Here is a 14,516-nt window from a genome sequence, read left to right on the forward strand (position 1 = left end):
CCCTGGAACATTTCCGTTTCAAAATACCCTGGAAATGGACTTGAGAGGAGAAGGCACTATGATGGCCTTCAGACTTATAGCAATACCGATCATAGTAGTGCCCTTGTAGTTGTGAAAGTTTTACTCCGAACAAGTTTTTACCCTGAAGAGAAAATGTTTTCCGAAGTTTAGTTTCAACTCACCCAGCTTCATATTCTACATTATTGTTGGTGCAGAGAAGCTAAGGAATCAGAAGGAAGTAAATCAGTTAGTCCAACAATAGTCAATATGCTGAACTTTAAATCGAACCACCTGCAAAATAATAGAACAGAATAGAACAGAACTTCATTGTCCATTAATCAATGGACATTCTTAGTTTTAGCTGACACAATACATACACGACAAGATGGAAGCAGCATACAGTAGTTAACACGTTCCAGAGCAGTTTAGGGGTTAAACCAAGTAGGTCCAGCCAAGGTACATGTGATATCATTTAAAGTTACACTATTGCTCTGAGTGCCTTGCTCAAGGGCACATTGGCAGTGATTGGAACCCTAGATGGTAATGCCAGCAACCCTCAGTTTGCTGACTCGCATTTGTCGATTTGATTGGTTATCTGGCCCAGAGCGATGATGCACACATGATGGCGCACACCCATTCGGGCCAAATGCTTTTGTAGGCATGCAATTTTATGGGCTGTACAGTACACACATTTTCAGGTGAGTTTCTGTCAGGACTTTGAATTTCATTTAGAGCCATTTACATACACAATAGTTGCACAAGAATGTAAAGAACTTTAAGGAGTCCATTGCGGGGTTTGTAAAGTGTTTGTTTATGGTCTGTATAAACACATACACTATATCTTGTTGTCCTTTTTCATCCACACGTCACCTTGTGGAAAGAAAAGATTAGAAAACCATGGAACAGAGCAGATCTAGGTAGAATACCAGCCAGTTTTAAGATATTCAACAGTATAGAGATAGATTACATATTGTGCTCTCACCATTGTCCTCCTGGTGTCCTTTGGAGGCCCTTCTCTGTCTGAAGGAGAAGGTTTGATGAGAGAGAAAAGGAAATTACACCGCTTGTCATCTCCAAATGGAAGTTGAGGTTTTTAATGAGAGACCATTTGTGGGTTGAAGACCAAAGACGCTGTTATAGAGAGAGAGAGGGAGTGGAATACAATTATACAATTCCTATCAATAGGACCATCTACGTATTTGGGCACAATGTAATATCTTTAGTTGCACCTTATGACCCAGTCTTCAATTTGATATCGATGTACAATATTGAATTGCTGTAACTAGTGGTTTACACAACACAGATATTAACACTTGAGAAAGCAGTGAAGTAGCTTACCTTGGCATTGTAGATAGGAGGCTCAAGCCCATTTCCTGACCATGTATAGAAAAGAGTATGACCCAGAGAACATTTGTACAAATTGTCAGCATCACGTTCTGTCCTTGAGCAGAAGTTAGGCAGGATACACAGCAACGACTGTGTGTGTGTGTGTGTGTGTGTGTGTGTGTGTGTGTGTGTGTGTGTGTGTGTGTGTGTGTGTGTGTGTGTTTGTGTATGTGTGTGGTGGTAGTGGTGGTGGTAGTGGTGGTGGTGGGGGGGGGTGGGCTGAGACAAGGGTGTTTGTGAGTTTGTTTACTCTACACTGGCCTCGATCTGTGCTTTAAAGAATATTCCTATTCAAATAAATCATTTGTGGTTCTTTTCTCTGAACACAGTACCTTCTCTCCACGAAGGTACAGGCTTTCATCAGCTACACATAGCCTTGTCCTTCAGTAATTCAGAAGATGCCTTCATATGATTTTACATACAATCTATAATCCTACTGTAATCTCCTTGAAAGTAAGACCACATCTCCAACTCACAACTATACAGTAGTTAAAATATCCTATATATGTCTAAATCTGTGACCATGGGCAGATACACTTTGTACAGTGGCATTTCAACAATAATTGACGTATTGAAGAATACCGTACCTGAAATAACTTAGCTATTCCTAAAACAAAATAAACATTCTTTGTCGGGGCATGAAATGTTGTATTTGATTTTCTTGAACAAGAGCTGATCCTACAAAATCCTGTTTAAGTGTTCGGACCAGACACACAGTAAACAAGGAAGTATAGCTTCAAGCTATAGCATGTCAATATATATTTTTTTTTATAAATAAACAAAATTTTTCCGTAACTACCCATTTTTGCATGTGGAATGTTGCTTAATGCAACTTGAATAACAATTCCACATTTGCATATTTTGATCACACAGATTTACTCCTAGACATACTGCACATCTACGGATGACATTGAAGAACATGAGAATTGTATTAATTTATTTAGTATCTTTATACGAAGTCTCATGAGACAATCATCAAACCTACAAAGATAGATTATTGTCCAGGTAAAGCAAACATTCTTTGTTGCAATATCATAACGTGCTGGTATTGGTGTAATATATATATATATATATATATATATATATATATATATATATATATACATCTACGATACAGCATACCCTGCTAACATGTGGGACCAGTGGCTAGACTGGAGCAAGTTAGCAGATGACTCACAATAATTGTCCTTCATAAAGAAAACTCACTTGTATAGTCCAACATGGACAACAACACAACTCTCCGCCTAACTTAAAGTGTTACAGTACAATATCCTTGAATTTTGCAATGCTGTTCCTTAAAAATAAACACCAATGCAATGGCAGTTGAATTAAGGTGTGTAGCTCAGGAGAGCACAGAGCAAGGTTGTTGCTATCTTTGATCTATGTTTAGGCCTATAGGCGGAGGAATAACATTTTATTGTCTAGACAGAAACCATGCCTTAGGGTGAAGCAACAGAAACTTCCCTCATTCATTTTCCAAGCATACAACACGTGTAGCCTCTGGAAATGATACACAATGGAAGGAATTCACAGAAAAGCGAAGCAACAAGCTCAGCGATAATAACCTTATAATGAGTGCTGATGCGCCTCCGTACTAGCATTCTTTGGTTTGTTTAGTGTGTTATGTGGAAAATGACCTGGTCAGGGATAGCTGTATTTTTGTTTTGACACTCGGTACAGAGGACATAATACCATCTTTCTCACATACAGCCTGGATGAATTCCTTAGTTGGGTCAGACAATCCTAAGGTCAGAGCTCCTGTTAACATAGTTTTGAGTTTATTGAAACAATCTTCCCCTTCTGTTGTCCATGTAACCTTATCTGCAGAGGCTCATTTTTGGCCATGGTGTGGAGCGGCTGTACTAATTTAGCATATTCGGGGACCCATTGTCTACAGAAACCTGTCATGCCAAGAAAAGACATGAGGTGCTTCTTCATCACTGGTTTAAGTATTTTGGTTCACTGCCTCCATCCTGTCTCCGCTGAGACTTTTTCCCTTTGTATGTAAGTTTATCAACATAATTAGATTAATTAAATGTATAGTTTATAAAATATACTACCCAAACAAGACTAAATTGTTATTTCATGTCATGCACAACAATGTTAATGTTATCATGTTCAAATATTTTTTATTGCAGTTGTATTCAGTGATGTTGAATTTTAACAGGATATTTATTATATGCTTCCTGTTTTTATATATGATTCGAAATGCGTACCAATCCTTCTCTTTTGCAAACTGTAGTTTCTGTTGTTCTGCTAAGTACTTCAAGAGAGTCACTGTGTCTCTCTCACATGTTTCTTTATCAGGCGAGCAAATTAAAAGGTCATCAATGCATTGTATTAGAGTGCTCCCTCCATCGAAATGGAGTAATCCTTCCAAATTATCCCCAAGAGCTACAGCAAATGGGGGGCCGTGTCCATGTGTACAGTATATTTGGCCATGAAAATTCATAGGTGAACCAATATTCGGAATCCTTGTGCATAGGAATACTAAAGAATGCATTAGCGGGGCGCTTAGAGGCATAGCACACTAATGCGCTTACCACGTAATCGCAAGGTTCCTGGTTCGATTCCGACAGGTGGACATTCCACTTTACTAACTGTTTTTCCCATTTTTAATTATTGTGGCATCTTTGTCAGTTCTTTACATTGATATTGACACAAAAGGTGGTCAGACCTTGTATCTATTCTCGATTAACGGTGGGACAACTAAACACAATCACAATAAGCCTGTTGGCCCTTTAGCGAGAATACCTGTTCCCCGGGTAAACCTATTTGGGACTCTAACCCAAATACCTTAGTTAACTTAGGATTTTAGCAAATAATGTGGTCTCACCTTTCCGAATACCATTTTCCCCTCAGGATCCCTGTACTGACTAGTCCTGTTCCCTTTCTCCTTTCAGGTGCCCCTCACTCCACCCCTGGGGGAGGATTTAGGCTCCAGGACCCAGTCTCTGGCCATACACGATTGATCTGTCGGTAGAGAGGTGGAACACTCAGGTTAGGGATCCCGGGCGAGCCCCCAAGTTGTCGTGGAAATCCTCCACTGTAGTATTTTATTTCAGAAAAGGTGAGATTCAAGAGTCTTGTTAAAGCCACAATAAGTTTATTACACTTGCAAGCGGAGAGACACTCCAAACAGAAGTTCAATGAAATCTCTAAAGCAGCACAGTAACTTTCCCTCCTTATAGCGAGGGTGCCCCACATCGTGCCCCGGCCAAGGACAGGGAAAGGGAGGTTGGTGGTTGGAGCCTTACCGTGTCAATAACAGGTGCCACAAGTACTGTTTCCAACAGTCTACTTCCAACCTTCAAATCCCGTTTTGCCCAGCAACAATAATAATACATTTCCACAAACTGCCTTACCATAAGGGCAAGGCCTCAATACAGCAGTATTCTGTCTAAAACATTTCTATCAATAATATTTCTATCACAACACTGAGGCTGCTAATTGAGGTCTGAAAACATATATAACTGTGTGGGTAGGTCTACTGTTACATTCCAGAACTTAATTTAACACCTGTGGCATAAAGTGTTTGAATGGAAACATTAGGCAACTGTGGGGCTTTTACTTTGACACCTGTTCTCCTTCTCAGTGGTTGGATGTATTCTCACAAAGCCAAGACCAAACAGTTCCACAGGTATGATAGTGTGCTTTTTCGAATTATAGACATTATTTGTAGTGCTTTGCATTGCAATAGATAATATGTGGTTCCATTTTCAACAAGTTACCTATTTTATGGCATAATCCCTTTAAGGGATATAAGGCCTGCATAGATGCTGCACAAATTAATATATTCATATATAGCGGAGGTGATATGGAATCACGCTCTCGTGATGAGGTAGCCTTGCCTGAGACCTGCCAAACTCAAACATCACCCTTAGTCCATGAGAACGTCCTAATGGTAGATGGCTTGGGTCTTCCGCATAGGAGACCTGGGTTAGAACCCTGCCTTCACATTGGTGCTGTAACTCGGATGGGTCTTCCTGTGGAGGGGGAGGTCAAAGGCAGGTAAATTTAGCGGAGGTGATTTGGAATCATGCTCTTGTGATGAGGTAACCCTAAACCTAAGGTCTAGGAACCCACCTTATACAACGGGTTGATGAAAACAAGCACTATTACTGCACCTGCCCCTTTGCCCTGTCACTCACAAAGTGCTCTCCTTTTTTGCATACAAAATGGTTGTCAGTGGAGGATAGGCCCATTGTATCCCGCACCCCTGTCCTGTCCCTGTCAGTTGGTTTGTGCCCTTTTTTGGAAAACAGCACCTGCCCTTCCATAAGTCTGTGCACAGGACCGAATATGCTATGAGAGAGAGCAAGAGCATAATGCTAGTTAAGTAGGTCTACTTCCAGTAAAACCATGTATCCAAATAGTAGATGTGAATTGTCATGGTAGGATTATATTTGTTCATGTCAAATTCAGTGTTTCAACGCCAAGAGTATTCTCAACTGCCACTCCACTCCACTAGTAGCAACTGGCTCCATCTAGACGCGCGACTGAAAAGAACTCGGTGGGAGGTGTCCTGTCGTCGAATATTTATGAAGTCAAAGTAAGTTTTCAATGTGAGGATGGAAATATAAAACCTCACCGCACACCTCGCCAAGACTGTCCAACCTAGTTAAACAACCGAGACGGGCGGTATGGCTTGCTTTGACAGCTGCAAGTGCATCAGTGAAAGGGGGCAAAGAAGCATCCTATACAGTATTTTGAAAAACGGCAACCAGCAGATTCAGCATTCGCAGCCCGGGCACCAAAGGGTCGCCGTCCCACAGCAGCAGGAATGTTCCTGCGGATTCAAGAAAAAAGTGGTACTCCGCGCTCCTCAGACAACATGTAAAGCAGCGTCGGCTGTGCTTTTAAAGACGCTTAGGTTTGTTAAAAACGTTCCTTGTTTCCGGGAACTGCCAGCGGAGGACCAGCTACAGCTCGTGCGCAGCAGTTGGGCACCGCTGCTGGTTTTGGGCATGGCGCAGGACATGATCGACTTCGAGACCATGGAAACGCCCGAGCTGAGCATGCTACAGAGGATTTTAACCAGCGGTCAAGGCAAACAAGAGATGTTGCATGGGCGCAGCAGTGGCCATGGCATGTCTATTACTGATGTCCAAGGAATAAAAAAATGTTTGAGTAAATGTTGGGGACTCGATATTAGCACCAAAGAATACGCATATCTAAAAGGTGCAATTCTTTTCAATCCAGGTTGGTAACATTAGCCAAATATAAACAATGATAGAAATACTGAAATGCAATAGGGTTTTTGCTTATTGGATGATAAGATTATTTTCAGAATTAGTTTATTTCCTTGCGCAGCTGCAGCCTGCTTGATCACCATTCTTATGATAATGTTATATTAAATGGCAACTGATATTACTATTATTATTATTATTATTATTATTATTAATAATAATAATAATAATAACAACATTATTATTATTATTATCATTATTATTATTATTAATACACCATTTGTATGAAACTGAAGTTCACATGCCCACATCAATAACAATGAGCACAACAACAACGTTTTCAGGAAAACAGTTAGTCGTTAAACACCTTTTTGCAAAACAGTTAACACAACTCTCTACGTAAGACACACAAATCTATTGAGTAAGTGATGAGAAACAAAATGTCCTTACAGCATATATCTATTTCTCCCATTATAGTGAATCTCTACTCCATACATTGTAACTCTCTTCGCTCAACAATTCAACTAACAATCAGTCTGTAATCACAAACAAAATAGGTCATTAGTAAACTAACATGTGACCTGGCAGACAGGCGAGAATAGATTACTATACTAAATGTTTTTGTTGGCACTTTGTGTTATTGTAACTACCTGCTTGATCTTGAATATTTTAGAATAATTTGATTTATATTTATAGCAAGCAATCATATTCTCTTTCAGTGCTACCATAAATTGTACAACGTTTTTCTGCTGAGTCTGACTGTTTTTCACCTTTGTTTCAAATGGAAGTCGAACCTGCAATGGATATTGATCGTTATAGTTAGTATTTAGTGTGCCATTATGAAATGAATGGTGGATTGAACTTTTAGAAGGCAATGGATACTATTTTGATGCACTGATTTGCTTTTGTGACATGCATTTTAACTTTTGAGAGTTATAGTGCATTTTGCAAAAGACATCTTGTGTTTTGGCAAACGTGTTAACTGTTTAGGTGAACGTATTAACTGTTTTAAAAAGTTGAATACTGTTTCAAGAAATGTGCTCAATCAATAACTTCATTATTTCTATTATTATTATTATTATTATTATTATTGATAGTGTTATTGTTATCATTATTATTAGTAGGCCTTCTAGTTAATGGATAATAATAAACTTAAATCTCAGCTGTTAATGTGCGTTTCAGCTATTAATGGTTACTTGTCTTTTCCCCATAGACATCGCGGATCTGCAGTGTCAAAGCTACATTCATGCACTGCAGAGGGAAGCGCACCAAGCACTTAATGAACATGTCAAATTGATTCACCGGGGGGATGCTACAAGGTTCGCCAAACTCTTCTTCGCACTCTCCATGCTTCGATCCATCAACGCAAACGTCGTGGCCGGACTCTTATTCAAACCTGTCATCGGCACGGTCAGCATGGATGAACTTCTACTCGACATGTTTTACGGAAAATAGTCTGAGAAAAGACTGACTATAGCCCAGAAGTGGACTGTAGGCTGAATAACAGCCAGGAAGCCTGCGACCAGTATTTATTTCTTTTGCTATAGAAAACATCCTATTTTTGTACAATTCAAGTGTTGACAGAACTGTATCCGGTTAAGTTGCACTCATCCGACCAAGCTGTTTTGCTCTGAATATTAAATACAAGTACGTTTATGTTATTTTTGTGACGTATTGTGTTTTGGATATAATTTAAGAACTAAGATTGTATCTTGTCTCATGATTTTATGATAATGTTGCACGGTCATATTAGGCCATGATGAGTTCATTTATGGAATTGTGTTTTGAGACAAGGTGATGCCTTTTTGAAAAGGGGAAAAAGCACCCATCTTTAATTTATCTGAATTAGATTTATTTTCATGTTTGTATGGTGAAAATAATGCTGGCAGCTGCACATGATCACATTTTACCTGAAGAGGGCAATGCTCACCCACAATCCTGGGAGTTGGAGGCAGTCAGAGGAAGAGCATCCATGAATGCATATCTGCATCAAACCTCTCACTTTAATACTCACACAGGTTCTGCTGCCAAGTAACCAACAGCAGGGGTTATAAACAGAATGCTTCTCATCGTATAAAGGCCTTCATAAACCGTTTGTAAGCCATACAAAGATGCTTCACAAATCAAGTTTGAGCAACTCATATTACTATGCAGGTTATAATAGCTCCCCTATTCCTGGGACTTTGCCAAATGTGGCCTAATCCCTCAGCCACCCTTTATAGCATGACGTTTGCTTATACATGTTTTGTGAATTATCAATGCAGAGCTTATAACGGTTTCATGAAGGCTTAATTTTAAGTGCGACCAAGGATCCTGCACAATCTGGTGTAAGGTGACAACACTTGTCTGGTCTTAGGTATTATCACGATACTCGCATGGCAGAGACCAACGGAGCATGGAGAGGTCCACGCCAAACAGATGCATGGACACGCGCTGAGGTGTGTACAGTCATACGGTAAGACGGGTGAGGAAAGGAGGAAGTGGGGAGGACTGCTAGCCAACTACACATGACAGGAGAGGTGGGCAGAGAGCTTGGAATAGCCCAAGAGGCGTTGCCGTGACGACGTGGACCGTGGGAGGCAGTGCAGTGATGAGCCCAGATAAATGGTGATAAACTAAAAGGTGATAAATAAATATGTAGACCAAGTTCATTTAGGAAGGAGGTGGAGTTGAAAGAGGAGAACAAAGGGGAGACCTCAAACTATAAGAAGACAAGGATAACAACGTGAAATACATTATTCTCTTGCCCTTTTTGTGCCATGTTAAACTGTGTTTGGTGCCATGTAGAACCGTGCAATGAGTTCTTCAACGAGTTTTCTTTCCTACAGAGATGAAGAACATTTTTTTTCTAAGTGCAGAATTTCAGGATGGTATTGAACCTTGGTTACAGTATATGGCATAATTATGTCAACAACCTTGTTTTTAAATTAATTCATTACGAAGCTCCCTTGAAAAACGAGGGAAAGTAGTGATCGTTAGATGTATTGATTTTAGTCTCAGTGACAACTTCTGACAGCCAAGATTTCTGGCGAAGCATAATTCATCAGACTATTTGATAAAGCATCAGCGATGTCAAATGCAAATGTATAAGACCTCTGTAATAAAAATATATTATAATAATTTATAAGAAAACCTTCTGGAACAAATCTTGCAATGTGTTGGAATAACTTTTAGTAATTTCTAAATGTACAGTAAGCTTTGTCTCATATTCTACATAATAAATAATTTAGCTAATTAAAGTAATACAGCAAATACAAAATGTATATAATGTAAATTATCTTTAAATACTTGTTTGATTGTACAGTGTCAGGTACTGTACATAGCAAAGCCTTTTCATAGTTTTAGACCACCATCTGTGAGTACAGTATATAAGTCACTGGAAAAGACTAGATAAGTACACCCCCGTCTTCTGATTTCTACATCCACCAGCCTCTAACCCTAACCATGCACAAAACAGAAGTACTGTAATTAGCATGATAATGCTTGCTGAGAAGTCTTATGAGAAGTAGATGATTTCAATAAGACAGGAAACCCACTGAGAAATCCAGTTGCACATCTGGGAAAAAACACATCACCCGTCAACCTTCCAAGGATGAACCTGGTGCTAAATCTAACTGAGCTCTGAGCAACATGCCATCCCTCCCATGATACCACGTTTTGACATCTCAGTCCCTGAAGGCGATATACTATATATCTCACTCCCTCGATCATTCGCTGCTGAGGTTTAAGTCTTTGTTTGACACGTGGCGTCCCTAAGCAATCCCATCCCATTCCAAATGAGGCAAGGGATCATGATGGATTGATCCAGAGATTCGGCAGAACTGTCAGGCGCTATGCTGGCATTACAGGCCTCTCAGCAGGTCTTCACTAATTGATATGCTCCCAAGAGTTCTCCATGAGGCATCTCTTTCTCCTCACTTGTGTCAGCCTAAGCCCTAGTATCAGCTCTAGCTGTACCCCTTCCCTCTCTCTCTGCGTTAGGCCTATGCAACCAAGTTGAAATGGTAAATGCACTCCTCAAGTTCAAATACCCACCTGTACTATCAAATTGCTAGCTTTTCGATAGCATAGCTGGTTTACATCGGGTATTTGAGGAAACAGTCACATGTGCTGTTTCACCTACATCATAGAGGACTCAGGAAATAGTAACATCTCAGCTTTCCCATTGCTGTACCTTCTTAGTTGGTGTCGAAGGTAGTTTGTGTACCTTCTCTGTACTATTGGAGATTCTGTAGACACAAAATGGCCACCACTAAGGATTGACTGGGTCATCCAGAGGGATAGAACTTAATTAACTCAATCTTAAAGGCGGAGCATGTAGTTTTGCAATTTGCTGCCCTTTGGACACACTGAAAATTAGAAAACGTAAATATGCAACATTTTCTAATAGAGGCAAATGTGTGCATATCCTTGTAAACAAACAAAATATAAAATAGGCATACTGTAAAGGCCAGTGCTTGACCTTGATGCCATATTTTAGAAGGGACCAAAACAGCGCTCTTCACTAAGCATTCATCAGGGAAAGAGATCATGTGATCTCTTTCCCTGATGGATACACATGCATTATGGCCTTTTATAACTATTTTAAAGCTCAAATCTACATACTAGACCTTTAATCAGACACAAGAAGGGGAATACTTGCACCTCAACATTACAGGGATGTTCTAGTACAGTAGGTACCTAATGCTTCATCATGTATTGCACAACATGGGGTAATCAACTTGTATACATGTAGTACCTGGAGTGGCTTATGTGCTTTGTGTTCCCTTAATGAGGGACATGCAATGGGTCAATTAAGTCTGACGGATGGGACGGGTATCCAGCATACAGGTGTAACAGAATGTGACTTTATTCTCTGTCCAACATCATCTCAATTGGCTCTAGTGGCAGTCAGGCTTATGTAGACTCTTGCCAAGCATTAGTAATCAATCATTCTCAAGTTCAATCAACAGTTTTACAGTAGCATAACCAGCTGTTTCTTGATAGAATAATTGCATTGTTGAAGTATCACATCAAACCTGGCAGGTGGGCGGAATCCACAGAGATGTTACTTAATTAGCTCTTTTCTATTTCCCCTCTTTGGAAGTGCTCCCTTCATCATGGATCCCCCCCTGAAAGTTGCGTGCAACCTGATATTCTCTGGGTGTCAATTAAAAACAGCCACGGTGACTAATACACTAATACACCCTGGCGCAGGTCTGCATTTTTGTTCTGACAGTTAAATACACCTCTATTCAGCAAGGATTCGCTTCACGCCTGATTTTATTAATGTCCTCAAGCTTGGTGCCCGACTGTTCTTTCTTTCCTGGCTCCCAGGTGTGCAAGCGCATTTCTGCCTGGGAATTACTAACAGGCTCAGGGAAAGGTGCTGTAGTAAGATTTATGCAAATGCATCTGGGAGCGCGCCGTGGTGAGGAGGTTGAAACTCCTCATCAGTCATCCCCAACACAGGATGAGTAGTAGTGACGCCCCTTTGCTTATTCTGAGGTTCGTTTCTGGATGTACAACCCTCCCACCCGCCCCTCTTCAAGAGCCCTATTTTCTTCCCAATTAAGCTCCTAATTGCGAAAGATGATAACAAGTTAATTATTCCTCTCTATGCTAATAAAAACACAGCTGTCACTGCACTGAGACAGCGCTGAGGCTGCCTGGAGAGTGCGTCTGCCTGACTGTAAGCTGCTATTGCTGTCACAACGGGGGAACGCCATGTGACGGCATCATCTGAGAGTGGGATACCAAAGAGTCATCCCTTAACTAAGCCCAAGAGGGGGGGACGAGACGGGACATCACTGTGATGAGTCTATTGCTATGGAGGGCAACAGAAAATATGTTTTTTTCTTCACTCTCTCACAGTGGCAGCCATTTTGTCATGAAAACACAAAATCAACATTCCTGAAAGGTTATGTGGTCAAGTTCTTCAGATGGTTGTTACATAGCGTTATGCATATTGATTATCAATGTAAAGCACTTTGAGACCTATTACTACTAAGCGTCTGCTAAATGTCACAAATGTAAATGTAAAACGTATTAGCACTACATACAATAAATGGCATGCTATGCATTATGATTACTTTAAATTATTATAAAGATTTTGCAAAGATGACCGTATCAGTGATATTTGTCTACTATAATGAAATGTAGCTTACCCTATTTTATAGTAAACTACTGGACCCAGGGGCCCTCTTTCAACATACTACGTTTTAAAAGGCATAGGGAAGCCTTCATAAACCCTCTAAAAGGCCCTAGATGCCTACACAAATTAATATGGGTGTTGTAACATCAAGTATCAAGGAGCTACTATATTGCTTTTACCCACCCAATCCTTTCAGATCTGCACAATAGTCGAGGGCAGAATGGGCTTGGGATTCTAGACAGAGGCTCTACTAATGGATATAATTGGTCCCCTTTCCCAGCATGCTTTGGGCAGCAGCATGTAGGCCTACAGTACAGCCCATGACCAACAGATGACAGTGTTTCACGTAGAATGTCTCTAATCTTGGTTTCTCTGTCTTAGACACTATTGTGCATCAGTTTGAAGGTACACAGAGATGTTATGGCCATTGGAACGTTTCAGACACTCTAATCTCTGACTCATTTGCTTTGGGCAGAGAAATGTAGATGTAAATGTAGTGAGTGAATTTGCATTACATAGTTGATCATAATCTTTTGACATTATAGCATCCATACCATATTAGATATGTATGTCCCCATTTGATACACATCAATAACGATGTAAAAATTGGATCGGTTATCACCTTTTTTGGATCAGTGAGTACAAATGCTTAGTTGAGCTTTTAAGGTAGCTTTGAAACGAACGACACTGTTGACCCAGTAAGCAGATGCTTGGAGCTCCAACCTACCCCTAACCATGGTTCACTCCACCCCATCATCAGCCTCCTGCTTTTACTGCAGAGACAATTGTCCTGGACGCTTCATCTGGATGACATGGCAAAATGGCAAGCTGAGGGCTGTGAGTCACAAGGCCCATGGGGGGGGGGGGGGGGGGGGGAATATCCACGGGGCAGATAACTGCCAGAGTGAGTAATGTACTGTAGCAACATTTGCTACCTGCTCTCACGACAGCTAGAATCTAATGCACATAAGCACCTCGCTCATTATGGCCTGACATCATAATGAAGTGAAGATGATTTCATTTGGAGGGAGAAAAGTACAGAAGCTAAAGAACCCCCAGCATATGGAGACACTTCATCTTAAATGAAAACAGCTGGCGTCCTTTTCACCAGACACTGAAGCAAACAACGGCAGGATACTTCTATGTTGAGCCTCCCTACAGACAAGGGAAGAAGAGAACAATACGTGTTTTTCTGTGTTTCTTCAAGATTGTTGACGACGAGGCTTGGACATGGCAGTGAGGTCAGACTCTACAAAGGGAGCTTTCTCTCGGTGTTTTGCAGTGCATTGACTCACCTGATTTAGACTGGTTCTTCTGAGGGCCCTGGCTGATTCAGTCGCCAGGCAGAATGAAGAGTTGTATTGATTGTTGTCTTCAGGTTTTACAGCAGTGGACTGAGTTATTGTTTCTGTATTGTAATGCCTTAATTTACCCTCGGGGATCAATAAAGTACCTATCTATCTATCTATCTATCTATCTATCTATATATCTATCTATCTATCTATCTGCTCTGTGAGGAGGGAACCAACTGGGCATTGTCAGCAAATCTAGCTGCAGCCATAAACAACTGCCCCCTACCCCTAACGCTAACCTCACACAAACAGACACACTTGCACAGGCACACACACACTCAAACACAGGCATACATTATCCAGGCACTGCACACCCTGATATACAAACACATCACCAACCATTGTGTCCACAACAGAACATATGGAGGATTTTCAAAAAGCTTCTCGGTTCTTGGCAACAATAATCTTTCTCAAGCCATTTTGATACTGTTTGTATTTTGTAAACATCCTTTTATG

The 14,516-nt window shown here is 40.6% G+C and overlaps 1 protein-coding gene across 1 annotated transcript; it reads left to right on the forward strand.

Moving 5' to 3' along the window:
- Positions 1-6,029: 6,029 nt before the first annotated feature.
- On the forward strand, positions 6,030-8,030 carry nr0b1 (nuclear receptor subfamily 0, group B, member 1; the record flags this gene model as incomplete). The annotated part of the gene is made up of 2 exons (XM_083684541.1): positions 6,030-6,588; positions 7,789-8,030. 2 exons carry the CDS (start codon positions 6,030-6,032, stop codon positions 8,028-8,030), a joined length of 801 nt encoding a protein of 266 aa, XP_083540667.1.
- Between the last annotated feature and the right edge of the window lie 6,486 nt (positions 8,031-14,516).

This window comes from Argentina silus, assembly GCF_951799395.1.
Source record: "Argentina silus genome assembly, chromosome: 14".
In the NCBI taxonomy this organism is placed as follows: Eukaryota; Metazoa; Chordata; class Actinopteri; order Argentiniformes; family Argentinidae; genus Argentina; species Argentina silus.